Source organism: Stegodyphus dumicola, chromosome 9 (assembly GCF_044657685.1).
Source record: "Stegodyphus dumicola isolate Sdum_Otavi_A_Nest chromosome 9, ASM4465768v1".
NCBI classification, from domain to species: domain Eukaryota; kingdom Metazoa; phylum Arthropoda; class Arachnida; order Araneae; family Eresidae; genus Stegodyphus; species Stegodyphus dumicola.
The window spans coordinates 145,127,941-145,147,698 of record NC_140776.1 but is presented as its reverse complement, the minus strand read 5'-3'; the positions used below and the strand labels follow the sequence as shown (position 1 = coordinate 145,147,698).

At 33.4% G+C, this 19,758-nt stretch overlaps 1 protein-coding gene across 4 annotated transcripts in view; it reads left to right on the top strand.

Annotated features, from left to right (window-relative positions):
* The window catches only part of LOC118183424 (prostaglandin E2 receptor EP3 subtype-like), a 206,859-nt gene extending 190,619 nt beyond the window's left edge, over window positions 1-16,240 (top strand). Inside the window, exons 2-4 of one of the 4 annotated variants that reach the window (XM_035352945.2) lie at window positions 7,317-7,733; window positions 12,000-12,216; window positions 15,717-16,240. In XM_035352945.2, coding sequence (XP_035208836.1) covers window positions 7,317-7,733; window positions 12,000-12,216; window positions 15,717-15,901 — 819 coding nt within the window. In that variant the 3' untranslated portion in view covers window positions 15,902-16,240. Of the gene's footprint in view, window positions 1-7,316; window positions 7,734-11,999; window positions 12,238-15,716 lie in introns of all 4 variants that reach the window. The other 3 variants (XM_035352943.2, XM_035352944.2, XM_035352946.2) reach the window with 3 other exon arrangements.
* The last annotated feature ends 3,518 nt before the right edge of the window (window positions 16,241-19,758 follow it).

Below are 19,758 nucleotides of genomic sequence, written 5' to 3'. Positions count from 1 at the left end.
TGCACGTTATTCTTTTCACGAGATAAAGATGGATTACTATTTGCAAGGCGTTTAAATCATTTGCACGATATAAGAAATATTCATTTACTTAATCATTATAAATATACTTTTTTGACCGAAATATTTGCATTTGTTTACTCTTCCTGTATTTGAATTGAAGTAACTAAAGCTAGAAATGTTTAAAAATGCCCTGCGCTATATGACTGAATTGTGATCAGTTTTGCTTCTGGGAAAGAGATGGATTATTCTTACTTCTAAAATTTGTTAAACTGTGTTTTATTAAGATTAACAACTCTTATAATGTAGTTCCACTGCTTAAATTCTGAATGTTGCTGAAATCGAAATTGGTTGCTTTCATATATGTGGCCCGAGATTCGCTGAGTGGGTAAGCCCGACCTAGACCGGTGTAGTGCTCAAAATTAATCGCATATTTTATCGATTTTTTAAAGTAAAAGTATAAACTGTTTAAAAAATGAAATTTTAATTGTCAACCATGTAAGTGTGCACTGGCGTAAGAACGGAATATTTAGGGAAACGGTTATTAAAAGCTCCTGTAGCATTTTTCGAGATTCGATTGTTCGCACTTCTCATGCATCAGCACAACTTTCGGGCCATTTTTTGCAACATTTAATGAAAAACAAAAAAGGCAATTAAAATTGTCAGGACTGCTATTCCTTCTAATTGCCTTCGGAAACATCCCGTAATTCTGATTGGGAACAGGGAGCTTACCCAAGCTACATTTGTGTGTGTGTGGAATAGACAACACAAGTGGGAAGGTTTAACTTTGTCCTTTATTTCTCGGGCCCACCAGCGGCCGAGCGGTAAAGTCGCTGAACACTGGTAGTTCGGTCCGAGGTTCGAATCCCGCGAACGGGCTGGCTGCACAGGTGTTTTCGTGGTTTTCCCCATGTGTAACATGTATACGAGCCAGTTTCCTTTAGAACGTCCTCCACGAAGGCATCCCTGCCCTTAGGCAAAAACCACAAACGCCAGGCAGATAGACCTCGAGGCTTTTCTGTAATTAAATAACCTAACCTAACATTTATTTATCACAGCGTACATGTGCCCCGCTTTTCGGAATACAGAGACCAACACTTTTGGTCTAAAACGTAGAAAATAAGAAATATTCGCTTAATAACTAACTTAATAAGAATTAAACTCAAATTATGTACAGAGACTAAGATTGGTTTTTTGACACCACGTATGTAGTGAGCAAAATACAAATACTGGAATACGTCTCGAATAAATTCATTAACATAAAAATCGTACTCGAGCTTATTCTAGCCGGAAATGGAAAATAAGAGAGGATAGCAAAGTTTTAAAATAAAGTAAACTTTAGTAAAACTTAAAATCCGTATAAAAGGAGTAGCCACCGACGTTAGAATGATAGAATACGCTAGAGTTTCGTCAAGAGACTGGAATCAGGGCTGTCTCAGGTGCAGATTCCTGGAGACTTGAATGTAACGCCCAGCGTCTTTTACTACTTAGGGAAACACTTTAAAGGTATTGGTTTCATGCAGAAACCGTGTGAATGATCATCCATGATCCTCGGCGACCAGTGAAGGTCAATATTTGTCAATTTCAGTGACGCATAACAGAAGTGCAAGAGCTTTTCAACTTTTAGTGTGTTTCTGTTGTTTCCTTCATACGGCCACAGAAAGAGGAAGAAGTTTGCCAGAAGAACTGCTATTTGAGTCCTGTCCCCTTCTTTGACCAAGAAAGACTATTTGGTATGGTGCAGAAAACATCGGTATCGGACCATGTCTCGGTGAGAAACTGCTTTTGTTACGGTTGAGTACCAATTCCCCATAACAACTGATTTTCGATTTTCCTTCTCTGAAGAGAACCAGGATCTGCTAGCTGTTCCTGAACAACTGCAAAAGGAACCAGTAGGGCAACAGACATTTGATGGTCTCGGCGAACATCATTCAATGACCGGGCGCACAAACCTTCAGGTCTTTGACAAGGACTCTGACTGCTGCGAGGTGCAGAGAAGAAATCTTAGAGCTCGCCTTTTCAACGGTTCAGTTAATTCTTAATTCATTTGTATGGACAACAGCGCTCGTTCACATAGAACTAATCTTGTGGATGATGTTTCAGGAAAATGAGGATATTAACGGGATGGATTTACAATACTAATACACCTTATGTGTAGGTGATATAATATTTTTATTAGCAGTTGGATCAAGAGTTAAATCTTCATATTAAATAGCTGCACAAAATTACCTAAGAGAAGCCTGTATAGTTCAAAAAAGGTAAAGAGGAATCAATATATTTAAGTGTTGCTAAAAATTAAGCCAAAATTTTTTAGTAATTAAAAACTTTTAAAACTGAAAATAAACTTGATAAGAAAATTAATATCAATCTAATTTTTAACGTTCTTTTCTTTCATAGAAATATTTCTTCCAAACAAAGTATTATTTGCCTTTTAAAAGTTTATGTGCCGCATAATAATACTAAAACGGTAAGCAGCGTTTAATATGATAGCAGTTAATTTTGTCATTCGTACGAATATATTGTCATCGAATTCCCAAATACAAAATCCACTTATATACAGAAACATGGAAAATACATCGCTTATTGTAAGCCGCAAGTCAATAAATGTTATCAAAATATTATAGAATGAATTTCTCAAACTGAAGTTATGTCACCAAACAAAAGATAAAATTGTGAAATAATGTCAAAATTGTGAAAGGAGATCACCAAATGACAAACCTGTGTCATCAATTAAGGCATTAAGTTATAAGGTATTTCTCCCACCTTCTTGGCGAGCCTTCGTGGTGTAGTGGTCTGCACGCTGAGCCAGTATTTCAAAGGTCCGTGGTTCGATTCCCGGCAAAGGCGGTTGCTAATTTTTCATCTCTCCGGCTTTTCCAATTAACCTAATGTCTCTACAGTGATGCCCGAACTAAAAGGGTGGCGGGTGATGATTTCTCCCCATTCAGGATTTGGCAATTGGGTCCCCTAAAAGCCCCAGTCTCCCTTTAAAAGGGAGAGTATTGTAATGCTTCTCTGGCGATATGAAGCAACTCCAATGATGGAACACAGCAATAACTTTTATTTAACACTCAAAAAATGGCGACATACAAACAAGAAGAGAAAACATATTCTAACATTTAAAAATAAAATACATTCTTCGTGCGAGAATCGCACGAGGCACTCGAGTCTGGTTTCAAATATTGCCATTCACAAATACCTTAATATTCATCTATTTAAATTATTTAAACTACAAGATTTTAATATTATTTAAAGCTGTTACAACCTCTCCCCCAACGGAGAGACTTTTACTGAAGGGAAAAGTTCTGTAAATTTCGAAAGTTTATAAGCTCGGCTTGCTCAATTGCTTAAAGAGAAAAGATAACTTCTCTCATAAGTTTCCAGGCCGAAGATTTTAAATTTTAAACAAATATTTTTACACCACATTTAAATAGGAAGAAAATGGACAGTGTTCAAATTAGTCTTCTTTTTTTTTTTTTTTTTAATTCTTGACGGCGCCTAGATCTCTTCCATGGTGGACCAGTTCCTCGGCTATAATTTCACAGCAAAGCCTTTCCTCAGTTCATCTGTGCCTTTCGGATAATATTCATTTGTCATTTGTTTTCGACAATTGTTTTCTTCGTCTATTAGTAGCGGCTTTGACATTAAATCAAAAGCCGAAAGATGATGATAACGCTGCATTGCAAAATGATTCTCAATATTAATTTATCGTTTTTCAAATTTTCGTGAACATCTTCCACGTTTAATTCTGGTGATTTAACTTCTTCTTCAAATATATCGTTGGATGCTTTATTTTCTTCCTTCATCGGTTTCAAGATCTTCTCTTCAACTATTTTTCTTTTCCTTTCAGCTCTACTAGAGACGGCATTAAAATGGTAACACTAAGTTTACGTTCAAGTGATAAATTAATAAAATAAGGCAGTTCAGTGTTAACAGGAGGTAATAACCTGATATCACTAATATTATGTTCAGTGATGAACTAATAAAATAAGACAATTCAATATCAACAGGAAGTTACGTTCAGTGATGAACTAATAAAATAAGGCAATTCAGTATCAACAGGAAGTTACGTTCAGTGATGAACTAATAAAATAAGGCAATTTAATATCAACAGGAAGTAATGATCTGGTTTCACTAATATTACGTTCAGTGATGAACTAATAAAATAAGACAATTCAATATCAACAGGAAGTTACGTTCAGTGATGAACTAATAAAATAAGGCAATTCAATATCAACAGAAAGTTACGTTCAGTGATGAACTAATAAAATAAGGCAATTTAATATCAACAGGAAGTAATAATCTGGTATCACTAATATTGCGTTCAATGATGAACTAATAAAATAAAGCAATTCAATATTAACAGGAGGTAATAATCTGGTATCACTAATATTATGTTCAATGATGAACTAATAAAATAAAAATACGCACGATTATTCGATCTCGGTTGGTGCCTCCAAAATAATTATGACTGTAATACTTCTTTGGCGAAATGAAGCAACTCCAATGATGGAACACAGCAATAACTTTTATTTAACACTCAAAAAAATGGCGACATACAAACAAGAAGAGAAAACATATTCTAACATTTAAAAATAAATTACATTCTTCGTGCGAGAGTCGGTCTCTACAAAGTCTCCAAGCATCTTGAGTTTGATTTGAAGCAATACTACAACCTTGAACCGCATCTCAGAAAAACGATAAGGAACTGTTTTAAGCATGCTAGAATTTTAATAAATGATAGAATAAAAGAAAATGAAAATTTCAAACATTTACAACTAATAAGAAATGGGAGGAATTTAACGTTTCGATGAATATTGATGAAGAATATCAAGTTGTAGATCCAATGACAGAAGAATATAGCCTATCGCTTTTTCAAACAAATCACATCACATCATGTGATGACATTCTGAAGAAGAAGGCGACGATATCGGTGAATTTCCTACACATGTTGAAATGAGGGATTCCCTATAATTATAAAGGTTAGGGTCACAGAATCAGCAAAACAATTTTCAGAGATATTATCAACAGTTCAGAAATTAAACTTTTGTGTAAAAATTCCATACAATGAACTGTTAGTGACTTTTTTCCCCAATTAAAATACTGTGAAAGTAAGTATTTAGAGTTATATTTGTGTAAAATTTGTTAAATTATATTGGTATTTTGAAAAATTAGTTCTCATCACTTTAATTGTTATCAAAATAGTCATGCATAAACGGAACTTCGACTTAAATACCGCTCTCCCTTCATTCGCATTAATCGCGATTCTAAAAACGCACTTTGGCAGGAAATTGTAAGCTGAAATTAGAAGGGACAGGAAAATAGCTTTAACTGTTAAAACCTTAGGATAAACCTTACAACTGTAACTATAAACTGTAGAGTCATTATTTCTAACTTTAAGAAATTGAACAGTAAAGTTCAAATTCATCATATCGAGTTAATGATACCGTACATACTTCTCTCAAATGCCTCATTTTTAAGGTCACGCAATGAACTTTGATTAATAGGTGTATTTATAGCATTAATGCAAATTAATGCTTGGATTATGAATTAAATGAAATGGATTATGAATTAAAGGAATAGAAAATAAATGATTAGACGAGTGCGTATGCATAGTTTTGAAACTAAATTTTAACAAGGTCTTTCATACTTATGAACGATAATTGAAAGCATTTATTTTTATGGCGTCTTAATTTTTTCTTAAGATAGCAGCTTCTTTCGGACAGAGTTTACTATGAACTTAATCGTTTGCTGTGATCAAGTGAATCATTAAGGGATTCAAAAGCTGAGTAAAGAACAATGGTATAGTTGTAAATAGAAAAAAATAACAACGGAGACATTTGAAATCAAACGTAAAGTATGCGGATATCAAGCATTAACATGACACACTGTTTCGATGGTATAGATGATTTTGTGATGGACGTGAAAATGTTGCTGATCAAACCAGGATGGTCAACCGCTGCAGTCTCAGCAAATGAGAACAGGGCGATAAAGTTCGGCAATTGGGTTGTTGAAAAGTAGTGATGTCTCTGTCTTCAAATGAAAGCTAATAAGTTAACATCAGTAAAGACACAACTTACAAAACTATCGTAGAAGATCTTGGAAAACAAATTTTTTCTTGTTTTGTACCTAACAGTTTCTGCTATATATCAATACGTCGATACACAAATGAATTCTCGTCAAGAAGTTTCTAGCGAAGAATGATGTCACACTACTTAATCACCCCCTTATTTACTATATTTGGCACTTGCAAATTACTTTACTTTCCTTAAAGTTAAATCTCACTTCAAATGTCATTATTTTAATAGCAACTGTTAAATCGTATTCTGATAGATTTTACGATGGAACCATCAGAGTGTTAATCATCGTGGTTTGTTCAGTGGGTCAATCATTATATAGACTCTTTCATTCATTGTATAGATTATCTTATAGAAAGCTAATTAAAAAAAGTAAATCAGAGAATGTTGTTTCTTTCATCTTTGGATTTCATATGAATGAAGTCTTAAAACTTCAAAGAAGCAATGTCATATTTGTCGTTTTACTTTGTGATCAACTAATGTGATTCTGCTTTTTTTTTATGTTATTTACATTTACTCTTTGAAATTCTTAATTGACATTTCAGTACGAGGAGAAGGATCTTTTCACGCTAAAGCTGAAAAAAAAATGATCCAAGATATTTTTCATAGTAAATACGCAACAAGCGTAAAGTACAAAAATTTCCTATAGGAGGTCGATGAACAAGCTTAACTTCAGCAAGCGAATTTTAGTGTGTTTCAACACCTTCCAATTATTATTATTATCATTATTATTTTACGATAACAATGAAAAACCTATGGTCTCAACTACTATTTTCATTATCTTACTTCATGAACTTCGTATTCATAACTATATCATATTATGCGTGTGAATCGCTTACTATTTTCCTGAGTGATCATCTTTATGACGATTGATCTTCAAATTACACTATTTGTTATTTATATTTTAATAATACTCATTAATATTCTGTACAAATATATTTCCTTAATTAAGTAAGTAGACAATTAATTAAGCAGTCGAGCTCAACAAATTTCGAGTTGGAAAGTTTTATATTTCTTATCACCATTTACTTATGAAGACTTTGTAAAAGCACCTTAGTTGCTTAATAAAACAGATTTAATACAATTTTTCAAAACACTGCGACTCATTTATATGCATATTACGTGCTCCCATAGTTTAAGTCCTTATAGAGGCAACCAGGCAGATTTTATAAATCACAACGTTAAATTTAATGTCCGAAATACATGAATTCTAATGTAATCTTTTTACTTCTTTCTTTATAGCATGTAACACACAAGCTAATCAAGCGTGCCATCTTCTCCTTGTGGATTGTGGCTCTGTTCTTAGTTTGCCTACCATTCACTGGCTTCGGCGTCTATTACGATGACAGGCCTCCAGGAAGCGGTATCTATCGGTGCACACGATATCGGACTGCTCGAGAACCTTCCGATGTTGCCTACGCTTTTCTGATGTTCACATTTGGATGCTTGCTATGTCTAGTCATTGTCTGCTGCAATCTAGCCGTAGTACAAGCTCTCTGCCGAATGGGTCGTAAAAGCTTAGCTCACTGTGGGAGGACAACAGTAAGGAAGGATAGTCGTGAACTATCTTTCAACCATACCACACCGGAAGAACTGTCCTTTGCGAAATTGATGGTCATTTTGTGCATTTTCTTTGTCGCCTGCTGGGTCCCACAAATGGTAAGAACATCTCAAAATAAAGTTACATAGCTCGTTATTCGATTAAAAAAAGTATTCAGCCATTGGACATTAAAAATAATATTAATTGTATGGCATTAAATATTGTATTTGTATTTGTATTTGTAAAATAGTCAAGGCCGTCTTCAGAGTGGACGCAACAGGTGCACCGAGCAGCAGAATTAAAAAGCGACAAATCTTTTCAAATTTAGGGAGGAACCGGGTGGCGAAACGCTTAGCGCCGTCTCTGAATACAATAACGGGCCTTTAACCAAACTTATTAGTTCTGCGCTACAAATGAATAATGACTTGTGCCAGAGATAATTGTTCAATTCAGTATGCATTGTGGTGTAGTGGCCGAAACCGCTACACAAACCCCGGGTTGTGAAGCAGGGTTGAAATGAACTTCAAACTCAAGTTTTAACAATAACATGAATTTTAATAAGATAAAACATTAATAGTTGCGATTCTTACAGTATGGGACTTGGATACATTTAGTGTCGTAATTTTAGAATTTCGTTACAGGAAAAATGCTTAATCGCATTATACACGAGGAATGATCGTTCTCGCAGGCCAGCATGCCCATAGTTCCAAACAGCAAAGTTCGTCTCTCTTATGCTTATGCTTATGCTTTACTTTCGGTACAGGCATCAACTACTAAGAGTTTTAACCTGATTGTTCGAAGTTGCCGTATCAAGAACGACCGTTCGTGGTTGTGAGAAAAATAAGGACAAGTAAATTTACATGTCACCACCCGAAGGTGAAAACATAAATATGCAGAGCATACGATCTATGTGAGACGTTAAGCGTTGGAAGGTCTTTGCATTAGCAGGCCGTCATGGTAGGTGCAAGGTAGTCATTCGAAGTCCAATCGGGGTCCAAGCTCCTCGATCAGCAGCTTAATCATCTGATTCTGCAATCTTCATTAGCGTCATCACAGCTTGGAAACCTACTGATAACTTTTCTGTTGTGGTCTTTGCCGATATTATCTTTTGTATCTTCGAAATAATAGTTTTAAGGAAACTATTATTTTTCCGATCATTAATCCAGTCCAAAGCTTCTCTTGCTTCTGCTTGAGGAGCTTCAGTTTCTTCTGCAGTCTCTCGCTGTAAAGAGGCTTGGTGGGTTTTTCACGATTTCTCTCTTCTTCAGCCTGAATAAGTCTGCTTTTTTAGGTGGTGGAATCGTGTTTCACGGGATCCTTCTTTCAAATTTCTTTTTGTACTCCGCGAAACCACGATAGCTGCAAACGTGTTTTTCTTGACAAAAAAAAATGCACTTTGGTTCCGCATTCGGTTTCAGGTTACACTGATTGCTTCTGGGTTTTTTTTCACGTTTTCAGCACCTCTCTGCATTGGTACATAACTGATGCGTGTGTCCCCACTCTTTGCACCTATAGCATTGAATAGGTAGCTTTTTCGGTGCAAACTTTCTATTCTGATGTTCACACTGAACATACAGTTCAGGTATTGTATGGCATATCCTGACTTCTTTTTCTCTAGCTCCAGCAAGAAGATGGGCAATTTTTCTGAGTTATTATTCTTACTTCTTTGGAACTTCTTTTTCCTTTACTTTTGGACTTACTCCTCCTTTATAGATCCTTGAATATCGCTTCTTCAGTTATATTATCCGAGATGTTCTTCAACACTACTTTCAGTGGTTTTTCCTCACACAATTGGAAGGTATGGAACGGTATGTTCTTTTCTTTCAGCAGTTTTGTAGCATTCCTGTAATTATCTATGGTCTTCACATTAACGAAGATTGATTTCGCCTTGGTATCAGCTAGAAATTCCTCTTCGCATGCTTGTCGCAGTAGTTCCTCTACTTTCAACCAATCAGTTGCATTGCTTTGAAGTACATTTGGTAGGGGCATCTTCTGCTGGACTGCTCCTCCTTCTGGCTCCTCCTCGTATATCTTATCGAGTGACTGGAATCTGTTGCTATTCGCAATTTCCATCGGTTCTGGCTTCTCAAGAATGTTTACTGTCTTTTTAAGAGATATCCATGGTCCATCACTTTCTATCGGTTCTGCAGGTTTTTCGTTGGTAGGTTTTCCTTCTGTGCGGGCCTTTTTAGCACCTTTTTCTCCATCAATGTATCTCTCTCAGGATCTCTCAGGTCTCTCTTGTCAGTAAACCACCTTATATATATCCCTGTGTTTATCTGCGCTGAACTCAAAGTATCCATCTCCTGACCCTGTTGAAAAGACTTCTTACCTTATCACAGCATATAAATTGGTAGCATATGCTTCGTCAGTATAACGTTAATGGAAAAATATGAGAACAGATTAAAATTGAAAGAAAAACAGTGATTATGTGCGGGGAATAAGGAGATCGTTATAAAGTCTGAAAGGAGAATAATGATTTTATATTAAGGAAGGAATAAAGCTTGTATTAATGTGAGGCATTAATGGAGTGGAACATATTTGAAGTACAACAGTGTCTTCTTTAAAAATACTAGGTTTTCAGATTACCGGACTGATTTGCTGCTTATGGTATCAGACATAGAAAGAATGTCTTTAATTCCTTATATTAGTATCTCAGAAATGTGTGTCTTGTGGGATTATTTTTTCATTCAACCAACATGATGCAAGTTTAATGAATAATAAAGAAGCATTATAAAGTTCTCTTAGAATATCATAAACAAAGTCTTAAAAAAGACTAGTACTAATTGGCAGTAGTTAGTGTGCATCCCTTTCGCAGATTGTAGGAGTCATAAAATACCTCATTAGAATTCAGCTAATATACTGTATGTTACACATCTCTCTAAATGAACTTAAAAGTACAAGGATAATTAGTACATAAGATATAATGAGCACTATTGCAATAAGATTTCAGAAGTTCAAATTTTGGCATCTATCTATGCTAGATGTGATGTTAACATAGTGAACAAGAAAATACCATCATTTAACAATAAACTAGAGGAAGAGAGCTGTGTTATTAGATGAAAAAACGCTCTTTTTCCATCCTGTCGAAAATTTAATTCGAAAGCGAACACTACTTACAATTAGTAGATTCCACTGTTAGTCAGTTTGTAAGGATGGCTTTCGCCTAGGGAAAGGTTTCACATCAATGTTTTTGGACTTTTTCACGTACAATAAAATTACCTTGTTGGATTTTGCTGTGGTGCATTTGTTACTGATAGTGGTACCTAATACGAGAGATCTGGACTGTCAGTACACTACTATGGGCAAAAGATGAAAACATCATTTCAATACTGCTGATCAGAAATAAGTAACCAGACTTTCAGCCCTAGCTTGCTCAAAAACGTTTTCAGGATACTGGGTACATATCCAGAAGACTTAAACAAGGTCGACAGAGATATTAATATTGAATTAATATCGAATAATTATCGAAATTAATATTGAAAAGAAAAAGAAATTGAAACTAAATTTGATTCTAAAATATGAAAGCTGCCACCTTTGTCAGTTATCCACCCAAGTTTCAATTGCTTTTCAATTCACATTAGTTGAAAATATTTGTATTTCCTTCTTTATCTCATGCAATGACACGTTTAAAAGCATTCTTTAATGTCTTTTCCGAGGTGCAGTTCCAGATAAAATTTAGCAGATTTAAAAAAATCAAAAAATTAATTAATTTCGCTCATTTGAATTTTGCATGTGTATCTCCCACGTTATGGGAGAGTCCAGTTCTCATCTCATAGCATCGCATACTTTCATCTGTCTTAATAATTTCTCGGGGTCGAAATTAGGACATAATATTTTCCGACAGAACTACAACGTCTGTATGCCTTAGGCAGGAGTTTGGAAATGGTCTGCAGTTCACTTTTACATTTAAAAATTCTTTCATTAAAAATTCTTGACGCCATTCATTACAGTAAGGCGTGCTGTAGATCGCAGAAATTAAAAGAATTCACTTTTATCTTTTCAAGCCGTAAGTACTTTTTATAAGTCTTTATAATTTAAAACTGTTTCAAAAGAATAAAAACGAAATTTAAATTTACGATATAATTGATCTAAAATGCAAAACCATCCAGTTTGTATTTGTTATTTAAGTTGCAAAAAACTCCTAATCAGTAACATTTTGATCACGTTAAGAGATTTGTTGATTATAATAAACTATGATATTTTCATGAGTCTGAAGATGAACGGGCGAAAGATGTCCACAATTTAATAACAAAAAACAAATAATAATTTTAACCACTATCATATTAACGGCAATCATTGTAACTTAAGCAAATGTTTGACTTAAATAACGAAGTTTCATTACAAGTGGTTGGTATACCATCTGTAATTTTTTTTCCATACAGATTACCATAGTAATGGCTCATTTTCATCCGGAAAGTGAATCCCATCCCTTCTATCGAGCGGCTGATGTATGTATGGCTTTGAACTTCACTCTGGACCCTGTCATCTACGTATTATCCCGCCGGCCACATCGAAAGGGTTTGCGGAAATTACTGAAACCTCTTTGTCAGTCTTGTTGGTCCCAAGAAGGTAGGACTCCGTCCATGAGGTCATCGCAAGGTAGGCCTCCACCTTTATGGAGTAAGTAGCTTAGCAGTGCTTCTCAAATTATTCAGGCAGAAATCATTACATAATTGAACCCAAAAAGCTTAATTAAAAAAGTATTCCTATGCATTTTGGTTCTCCATGTTACGATATAAAATACTCGTATATAAAATACTCAGATGAAAGCTCTTTGTAAAATAAAGATATACAATATTTTTTTGGATTGCTTTTGTTCTACAATATGCTTATTCTTATCAGACTGCGTACTGTTAAATTAATTGCACAAAATATGCACTGCATTATCCCGAATATGAAGCTAGATTTAAGGTAATTTTCCTTAAAATGTCCTTTTAATCCTTAAAACCGAACCCATCTTAACAGAAGTATGAAAAAGTAAGTTTTACAATCATATGCTTTAACTGTTTTTAATAGAACATCTTCCATACATTACAGTCCCAAACAACAATCACCTTAGCGTCCAGTGCTCTCCTTTGAGAAACGGCTCCAAAAACGTGATAAAATTATATATGAAACCATCGTCTTATTTTAAAATCTTATAATGGCAACTTTTTGCGAGAGTTGAAATTTCAAGTTACAACTGTTTGTTTGCAACTAGTTCAAAGTAAATATTTCCGTAAAACTTTTATTGTCCATCAGTTTAATCATCAGGGCTGTGAAGAAAACTTTGCTAGCCATATGGAACTCATAGTATTGTCTGTAGCATCATCTGTTCTACTGATAGTTCCAGTAGAGTAGTCTATTCCTCAAAGAACTCTGGAATAGTTCGGATACGATTACCACGAAGTGTTTCCTCCATATTGGAATTGAAATCATAGCCATAGAAGCTTAAACACAGTGGTACATAGTAGAGCACTTCTGAGTTTCATCGAATGAAAAAATCAGCCACAAGTTGCGCGACATTCACCTACACATCGAAAATGATCTAAGGATGGAGGATTCTGCAGGGAATGCGACCGCTTCTTTCGAAACATTAATCATGTTTTAAGTTTTAAAAAAGGAACAATATTACTACACATTGATGATACGTGTCTGAAGTAAGTCTTAAAATAACGCCAACAAAGTCGTAGTTAAGAACCACCAAAACATTCTCACTGCTGGAATTCTAAAGAACTTCTGATTTTTGTAGTGAGTCATAATGGTGTTATTTCTTTGACTGGTATTTTAATTTTGGTTTGTACTTTTGGTACTATGTCTCATCCAGCCTAATAATTCTTGGTTAAAAAAACCTCTCTTTCGTGTTCATAGCTCTCATTATCTCATAATTGGCGACTGCAAAGGTTTATATCAAACTGTAAAACTAATCTTCTAATGATACTAAAGTCTCAAAGGATAAATTAGTTTGTCTTCCTCTTTTAAACTGTAATCCAGTCATAAAATATTTTTTTATTAACAAAAATTAACGAATTAAAATTCAGAATTATTTTTAAAGTAATTTAACAAGTACAAGCAGATAATATCCTGAAACAATAAATTTTACAATGTTTCTCGCCTTTTCCATTAATAAATGATTTCTGCCTTGATAGCATTACTAGTGATTGTTATAGCTGCTAATAAGCTCATGATTTATTTTATTTCTAACTGCATGCACATAAAAAAGAATAATGTAATAAATCAGCTAACTTGATTTAGTAAGTTTCTTTAGAGATTAATAACTCTAAATAATTGATCTAATGATTTCATTTTATTACATTTTTTGTAATGTACTTATTTAGAATATTACACTGGTGTAAAAATTAGCAGATAGCTTAGAAATTTCAGTCTTACTTGTGAAGTATGAAAAAGAATCATATATTTTTCGATATGAATTTGAACAGAGATATAGTACTACATTTTGAGAGCTGCAAAATAAAATTTGTAGAAAAAATATGTATATGACTGCACATGAGGTATCTCACAAAAGCTCCACTTCCTTAGTGGTATAATATGTGATCATTGTGATAACCTGCAACAACTTTCTATGGAATTAATTAGGTATTCGAATAAATCATGTGGTATTAACACTCATTCATCTAAAAAAGCTGATCTGGACTTTCTCTTACAGAAAAGGAAGGCTGGTGTGATATTAAGCTCGGCATTATTGAGACATCCACACATGCTCGATAAGATTAAGATCCGGACTGTATACTGACGAATCAATCGAATGATAGCTTCCTTTCTTTATTTATTCACTAAATAGGTCGAGAAGGTCGGGTATTGTTGTTCAATAGAAGAAATTCTCTCTTTGCAATCGCTAAAAATCTTTACATCTGAATGCAGGAGCTCATTAATATGACTCCTCTGGTTTATTAGAGAAATTATGTTATAAATATAAATGCAACCATTCATCATACTGAACATTTCATCACGAATTAGGTTTATTCTAAATTGTCCGCAAAAGTTGAGTGCTCAAAATAGTTCTGATAAATGATCAAACAAAACTGCATAACTGAAAGGTGTATGTTGCAGGAATCTGCGCAAGTATCTTTAGAATCAGTATTTAAATTTATCTCATCAATAAGTAGTGCCTATCTATTTGGCCTCACTGAAAGTATAGATGACACCAATTTAAACTACTTATCCCCTGGGAGAGAAACAGAAATTATATAGATCGCTTTACCTTCGTACAACGATGAGTAAGCAATAATCCTATTTATTTTTATACTGGGAACTTGAAGAACAGATGTGAATTACTTTGCAGTTTCTTGGCAGCTCTGTCTTACCAGTGCAAACAAATAGTATGCGGAAATAGTCCATGGATGATTTTTAATGTTCCAGTTGATTAACATTTCTTGTTTTGAAAAACTTCTTTCATTTCTCTGAAAAGATGTTTTGTGAGATTTTTAAGCCCGTGGATATTTCCGTTTGCAAATAACACACATCAAGCCCGTCAGCCACCGGTATGGTTGAATGGTTAGGTTAGATTAGGTTATTTGAACATGGCAAAGCCACGAGGGCTATCTGCCTAAGATAAGGGACGCTTTCGGAGGGGGAACTTTTTGAGGCAAACTGACTCGCATTAAAGTTACACATGGGGGAAAACCACGGAAACCAACCACGCAACCAATCCGTTTGCCTTGTTTCAAACCCAAATCAGACCGAACAACCAGTATTCAGCATTCTTAACTTCAGGAAACTTAGAACTGCTTTATTTGATTCACTTCTTAAATTAGAACTATGGATTCATGTCCCATAATTCAAGAGATACATAGTCATGTAATCGTTTTGAAACACCCTATATGATGAATTCTAATTTGTATTCATGTTTTATCCTCGTGTGTTGTCCTTATTTACTTAGTATGTACGTTAATGGAACTGTAGCTTCATATTTTCGCCTTCCGTCAAGCTAGAAAATATGCTTATTTTCATAGAATTCTAAATTGTCACTGGGGAGTAAGGGTCATTTCCCAAGCTATCCTTTAATTTTCTACACCGGTGTAGTTTTCTCATACATATTTGGAACAATTCTATTGTTTCGAAATCTTTTCATGTTATCTCAAAATGCATTTTCTTTCAAGCAGAAGAAAGTAAGATCACAAAAGAAGTAAACCAAAACAGTCTAAGCAGTAGCTCGCAGAAAGATTGCATCATATTGGAACAGATGAACAAAATGAATCCTAAATTGCGGATTATATTTGCCACCAACCACCAGATGAAGAAAACTAACAGCCAACCATCATCTATCAAGGAAGAATCAACGTAAAATCATCGCAGTCGAAACAAGATACTATCTTTCAGAACCAAGACTAAAATCTAGACTTGTATTGGATGGTACATTGAAGTAATAAATTATTCCCTTAGGATTCAAACTTTTGCCATTTGAACTGTTCAAGATCTATTTAATGAAACCATGTTTTCTTATCCATGGTATTTCTAACACTGAAATAACTATTAAGTCTTCGAGAGATATGCTCTTGTAAGTCCAATGGTTTGTGACTCCGAAAAGCATTTTGTAATCAACTTCAAAAGACAAACGATAGCTATACATAACTGGAATATTTAATGTCATGTGTGTTGAATTCATTAAAAATTTAAAAGTCTACTTCATTGCCTGTGTTATTAAATAACTAAAATGTGCTTTGACATTAGTGCTTCTCTATTTATTTAAAATACGCCAATTTGGTGTTGAACTGTGGTGAGTCTCATTAGTTTTTTAACGTTATTTCTACTCTTGATGCACTCTCGTTTTAAACTACACAGTTACATATCCTGTTACAGCATAGCTTGTGCTACCATAGCTTGTATGACTTTTTAAAGGAAATGCGACTTGTAAAAATGTCCCTAAAACATATATGGAAGTTAAGGACTTTAGTGCATCAATATTATTATTCAACTCTGTGTAGAAACTCTGTTTCAACTCTGTTTTAGTGTTTCAATATTATTATTCAACTCCGTGCCGTTGTGTCATATCGGTGATTTAATGGCACACTTCTATTTTAAATTATTGATATGATTCTAGGTAAATACTCACTTAAATATCCAGATAAAGTAGCATATTTCATATTCAAATTCATGAAAGTGCACCTAAGAATAGTAACATTAAAATTATAAAAAGTAAATTAAGCTAATTATTCTTTATAATTCTGCGAAATTCCTCGCAATTTCAAATTTTTATATTTCTGTATTTTATTTAAATTCAGCTTTATGTACATTTCCTTTCCTTATATTGTATGATAATTTGATTATTTATCTAATTAACTTGAAAACACTGTAGCTAAATATTGCCGTATACTGAATAAAATTATAACTGCTTTTATCAACTACCTACATTTCCACTGTATTTTTATGAGGATTATAACATTCCCATCATATTCTCTTGTGGAGAGTTGCAGTTATTTGAGTAGTTGTTCAAAATTTCCGTGTTCAGCTCTAGGCAATAGTACAATTAAACGTCCCATTTCTCGCTTCTAGACACTCCTCTTCTCTATATCTCAATGAATTAATGCTTCAACTAATTGACATAAGCAAAAGAGTCTAAATATAAACATAAGTTTATACATAAACAAATTTGTTAAAAATTTGAATTTAAATTATAACTTAGAATGTAACAAATAGTTATTGCATAGTTTTTCTGACAGCAAAATATGTTCACTTATTTATTTATAACAGTATTCGGAATTTAACTAAAATTGTGTAGCGAACCTTTAACTCTTCAGACCTCTATTGAAGTGTTTTGAATTTAAATCAAGCTTACTCCAATAAATTCAGTTTTCCAATAAATTAAATTCCTCCTCTTTATTATTATTATTAACATTATTGATTTAAATTGCAGCTTCGATTTAAGAGTGTCCTTGTTTTATACCAATAACATCACTTTTCTTGAACGTTTTCTGATTATTCTCCACTTTATAAAAATGCGAGTTTATTTATGACCTGCTCAAGAACAAAGTTTCAGTAACTCAGTGTACTTATTACTGATTTGTCTCATAATTAAGATCAGGTTATTTTACTGTATTTCTCAAGCTATTTCTAGGAGCTGTTATGTAGAAAGGAATCCGTCTTCACATGTTATGTACCTCTAAAGAAATGTTTTCATTACATTTCGAATTTGTGTTTACTAAAACAATTATTTTTTAATTAACTGAAATTTACCAGATTCTTAATTTCTCTAAGCTTCAAACGCTTTCACTATTTTATTCATGATAGATTAATAAGGTGTGTAACTAATGTATTCATTGATAATAACGCAGAATTACTAATCGTAGCACCCTAATTACATGTTTATATACTAAAATATTACAAAAAATATCTTTACAAAGTCTTTTTTATATTCTTTAAAACTACTTTTTTTCAAGCGTGGTATTACCTTTCATAAAAAATAGATAAGTCTTGTTACTTCAGTTAAAATTTCTACTTAAATTATAAAGTATAATTTTTACTTAAATGTTAATTCTCGATATAGAATTTGATTTAAAATGATTTCGTGTTTCGTTAAATTCCGGTTAACCTAAAATCCTGTTAATGTTTTATATTTTCCTTAAATTCCAGCTAACCTAAAATTCTGTTAATGTTTCACATTTTAATGATACTTAAAAATGAAATATGTTACATGCTTATTAAAACTGTCATACATTCATAACTTTAAAGCAATTTTTGCCTAAAACCAAAAAAATATTTTAGTTTCAGATGTAACATAAATATCCCAAGTTAAATTCGCAGTTTTAATACCTTCTTAAAAATTAAAAATAACAGTAACAATTAAAAAGTTTTAATATGCATGTAAAAGACATAAATTTTGCTGTCTTGCTCGTTTAATAGGCACCGGACACCTAAACCTTTTAAACAAACTTATTATTCAGAAGCATTGTTCCTAGATAGGCACATAATAATTAATATAAATTTACTGAAATTTTTATCTGTTTGGAAATTTGGATATTTCTGTGCTCTATTTATGGAATATTTATTACTGGAAAACACTTTTGAACAGACTTCATTGGATAGGAATGAATAGGAAAATTATAAATGTAAAAGACAGAACAGTACGTAATATAACTGAGAAGTATGTAGTATAAATGAGAGGGATAAAACCTCATAAAATTATTAAAATTATGAGACATTTTTACCATGCATATTATTTTAAATAAACACCTTGTAAAAAATTAGTGACTGTGAATATTATGTTAAGCTATGAATATTATGTTAATAAGCGGTTTAAAAATTTTTTTCAGATTTTTTCGAGACTATTAATAAGCAAATTTGAATTTCATATGAAGAGAAATGTACTTTTATCGTAACGTAGAAAAAGTAAGTATCGAGGCAGAAGACACTGGAAATCTTAATTTCAGAGATTCGATTAATTTTAAATAATTAAAATTAGATGCCCCAGTCGCCAAATCCTAGTGGTGAAGAATCATCATTCACCACCTTTTAGTTCGGGAGCCGTTGGAGAGACATTAGGTATTTTTGAAGCAAAAGAGATGAAAAATTAGCAATGCTCTTGCGGGGACTCGAACCACGGACCTCTCGTATATGCGTTGAGCGTGATGATCACTACACCACGAAGGCATGCTAAGTAGGCGGGAGGAATACCTTACACCTTATCTTTACATATGTTTAAGTTTAATGTAAATGTAGTTAAAATTTAACAGAATTTAATGACCTAACCTAGATATTGTTCGTACATATTGCTTCGTGGCACGCGCTCAGATTCTTAAGTCATCAAGACTTTGTAACTTTTCTCAAAGCATCAAGAATAACCAATTCTAAGATCTCTCATGCCGTAAGTTCTCAGTTAATCATTCATTATATTGGTAATTGGTCGAATAGATATCATTGGTTGTGAATCCAAAGAATTGCTACAAACTTAATGCATAGATAATAAGTCATATCAAGTTCCCACATAATACAATTTACTTCTAATTCAGTTTCATTACTTTAAAGTATTCTTAATAGAAGTAATACAAGGGTATAAGTACTTCTCGATCGTATCATGTATGTATTTTGTCTCTTATTAAATATGACCGAATATTCTTTTATTACAAATCACGTTGTTTCAAATAATGAAGCGTTAAGATACAAGTTCTTGTAGTTCTTACGTTCATAGAACTTACCCATTAACTT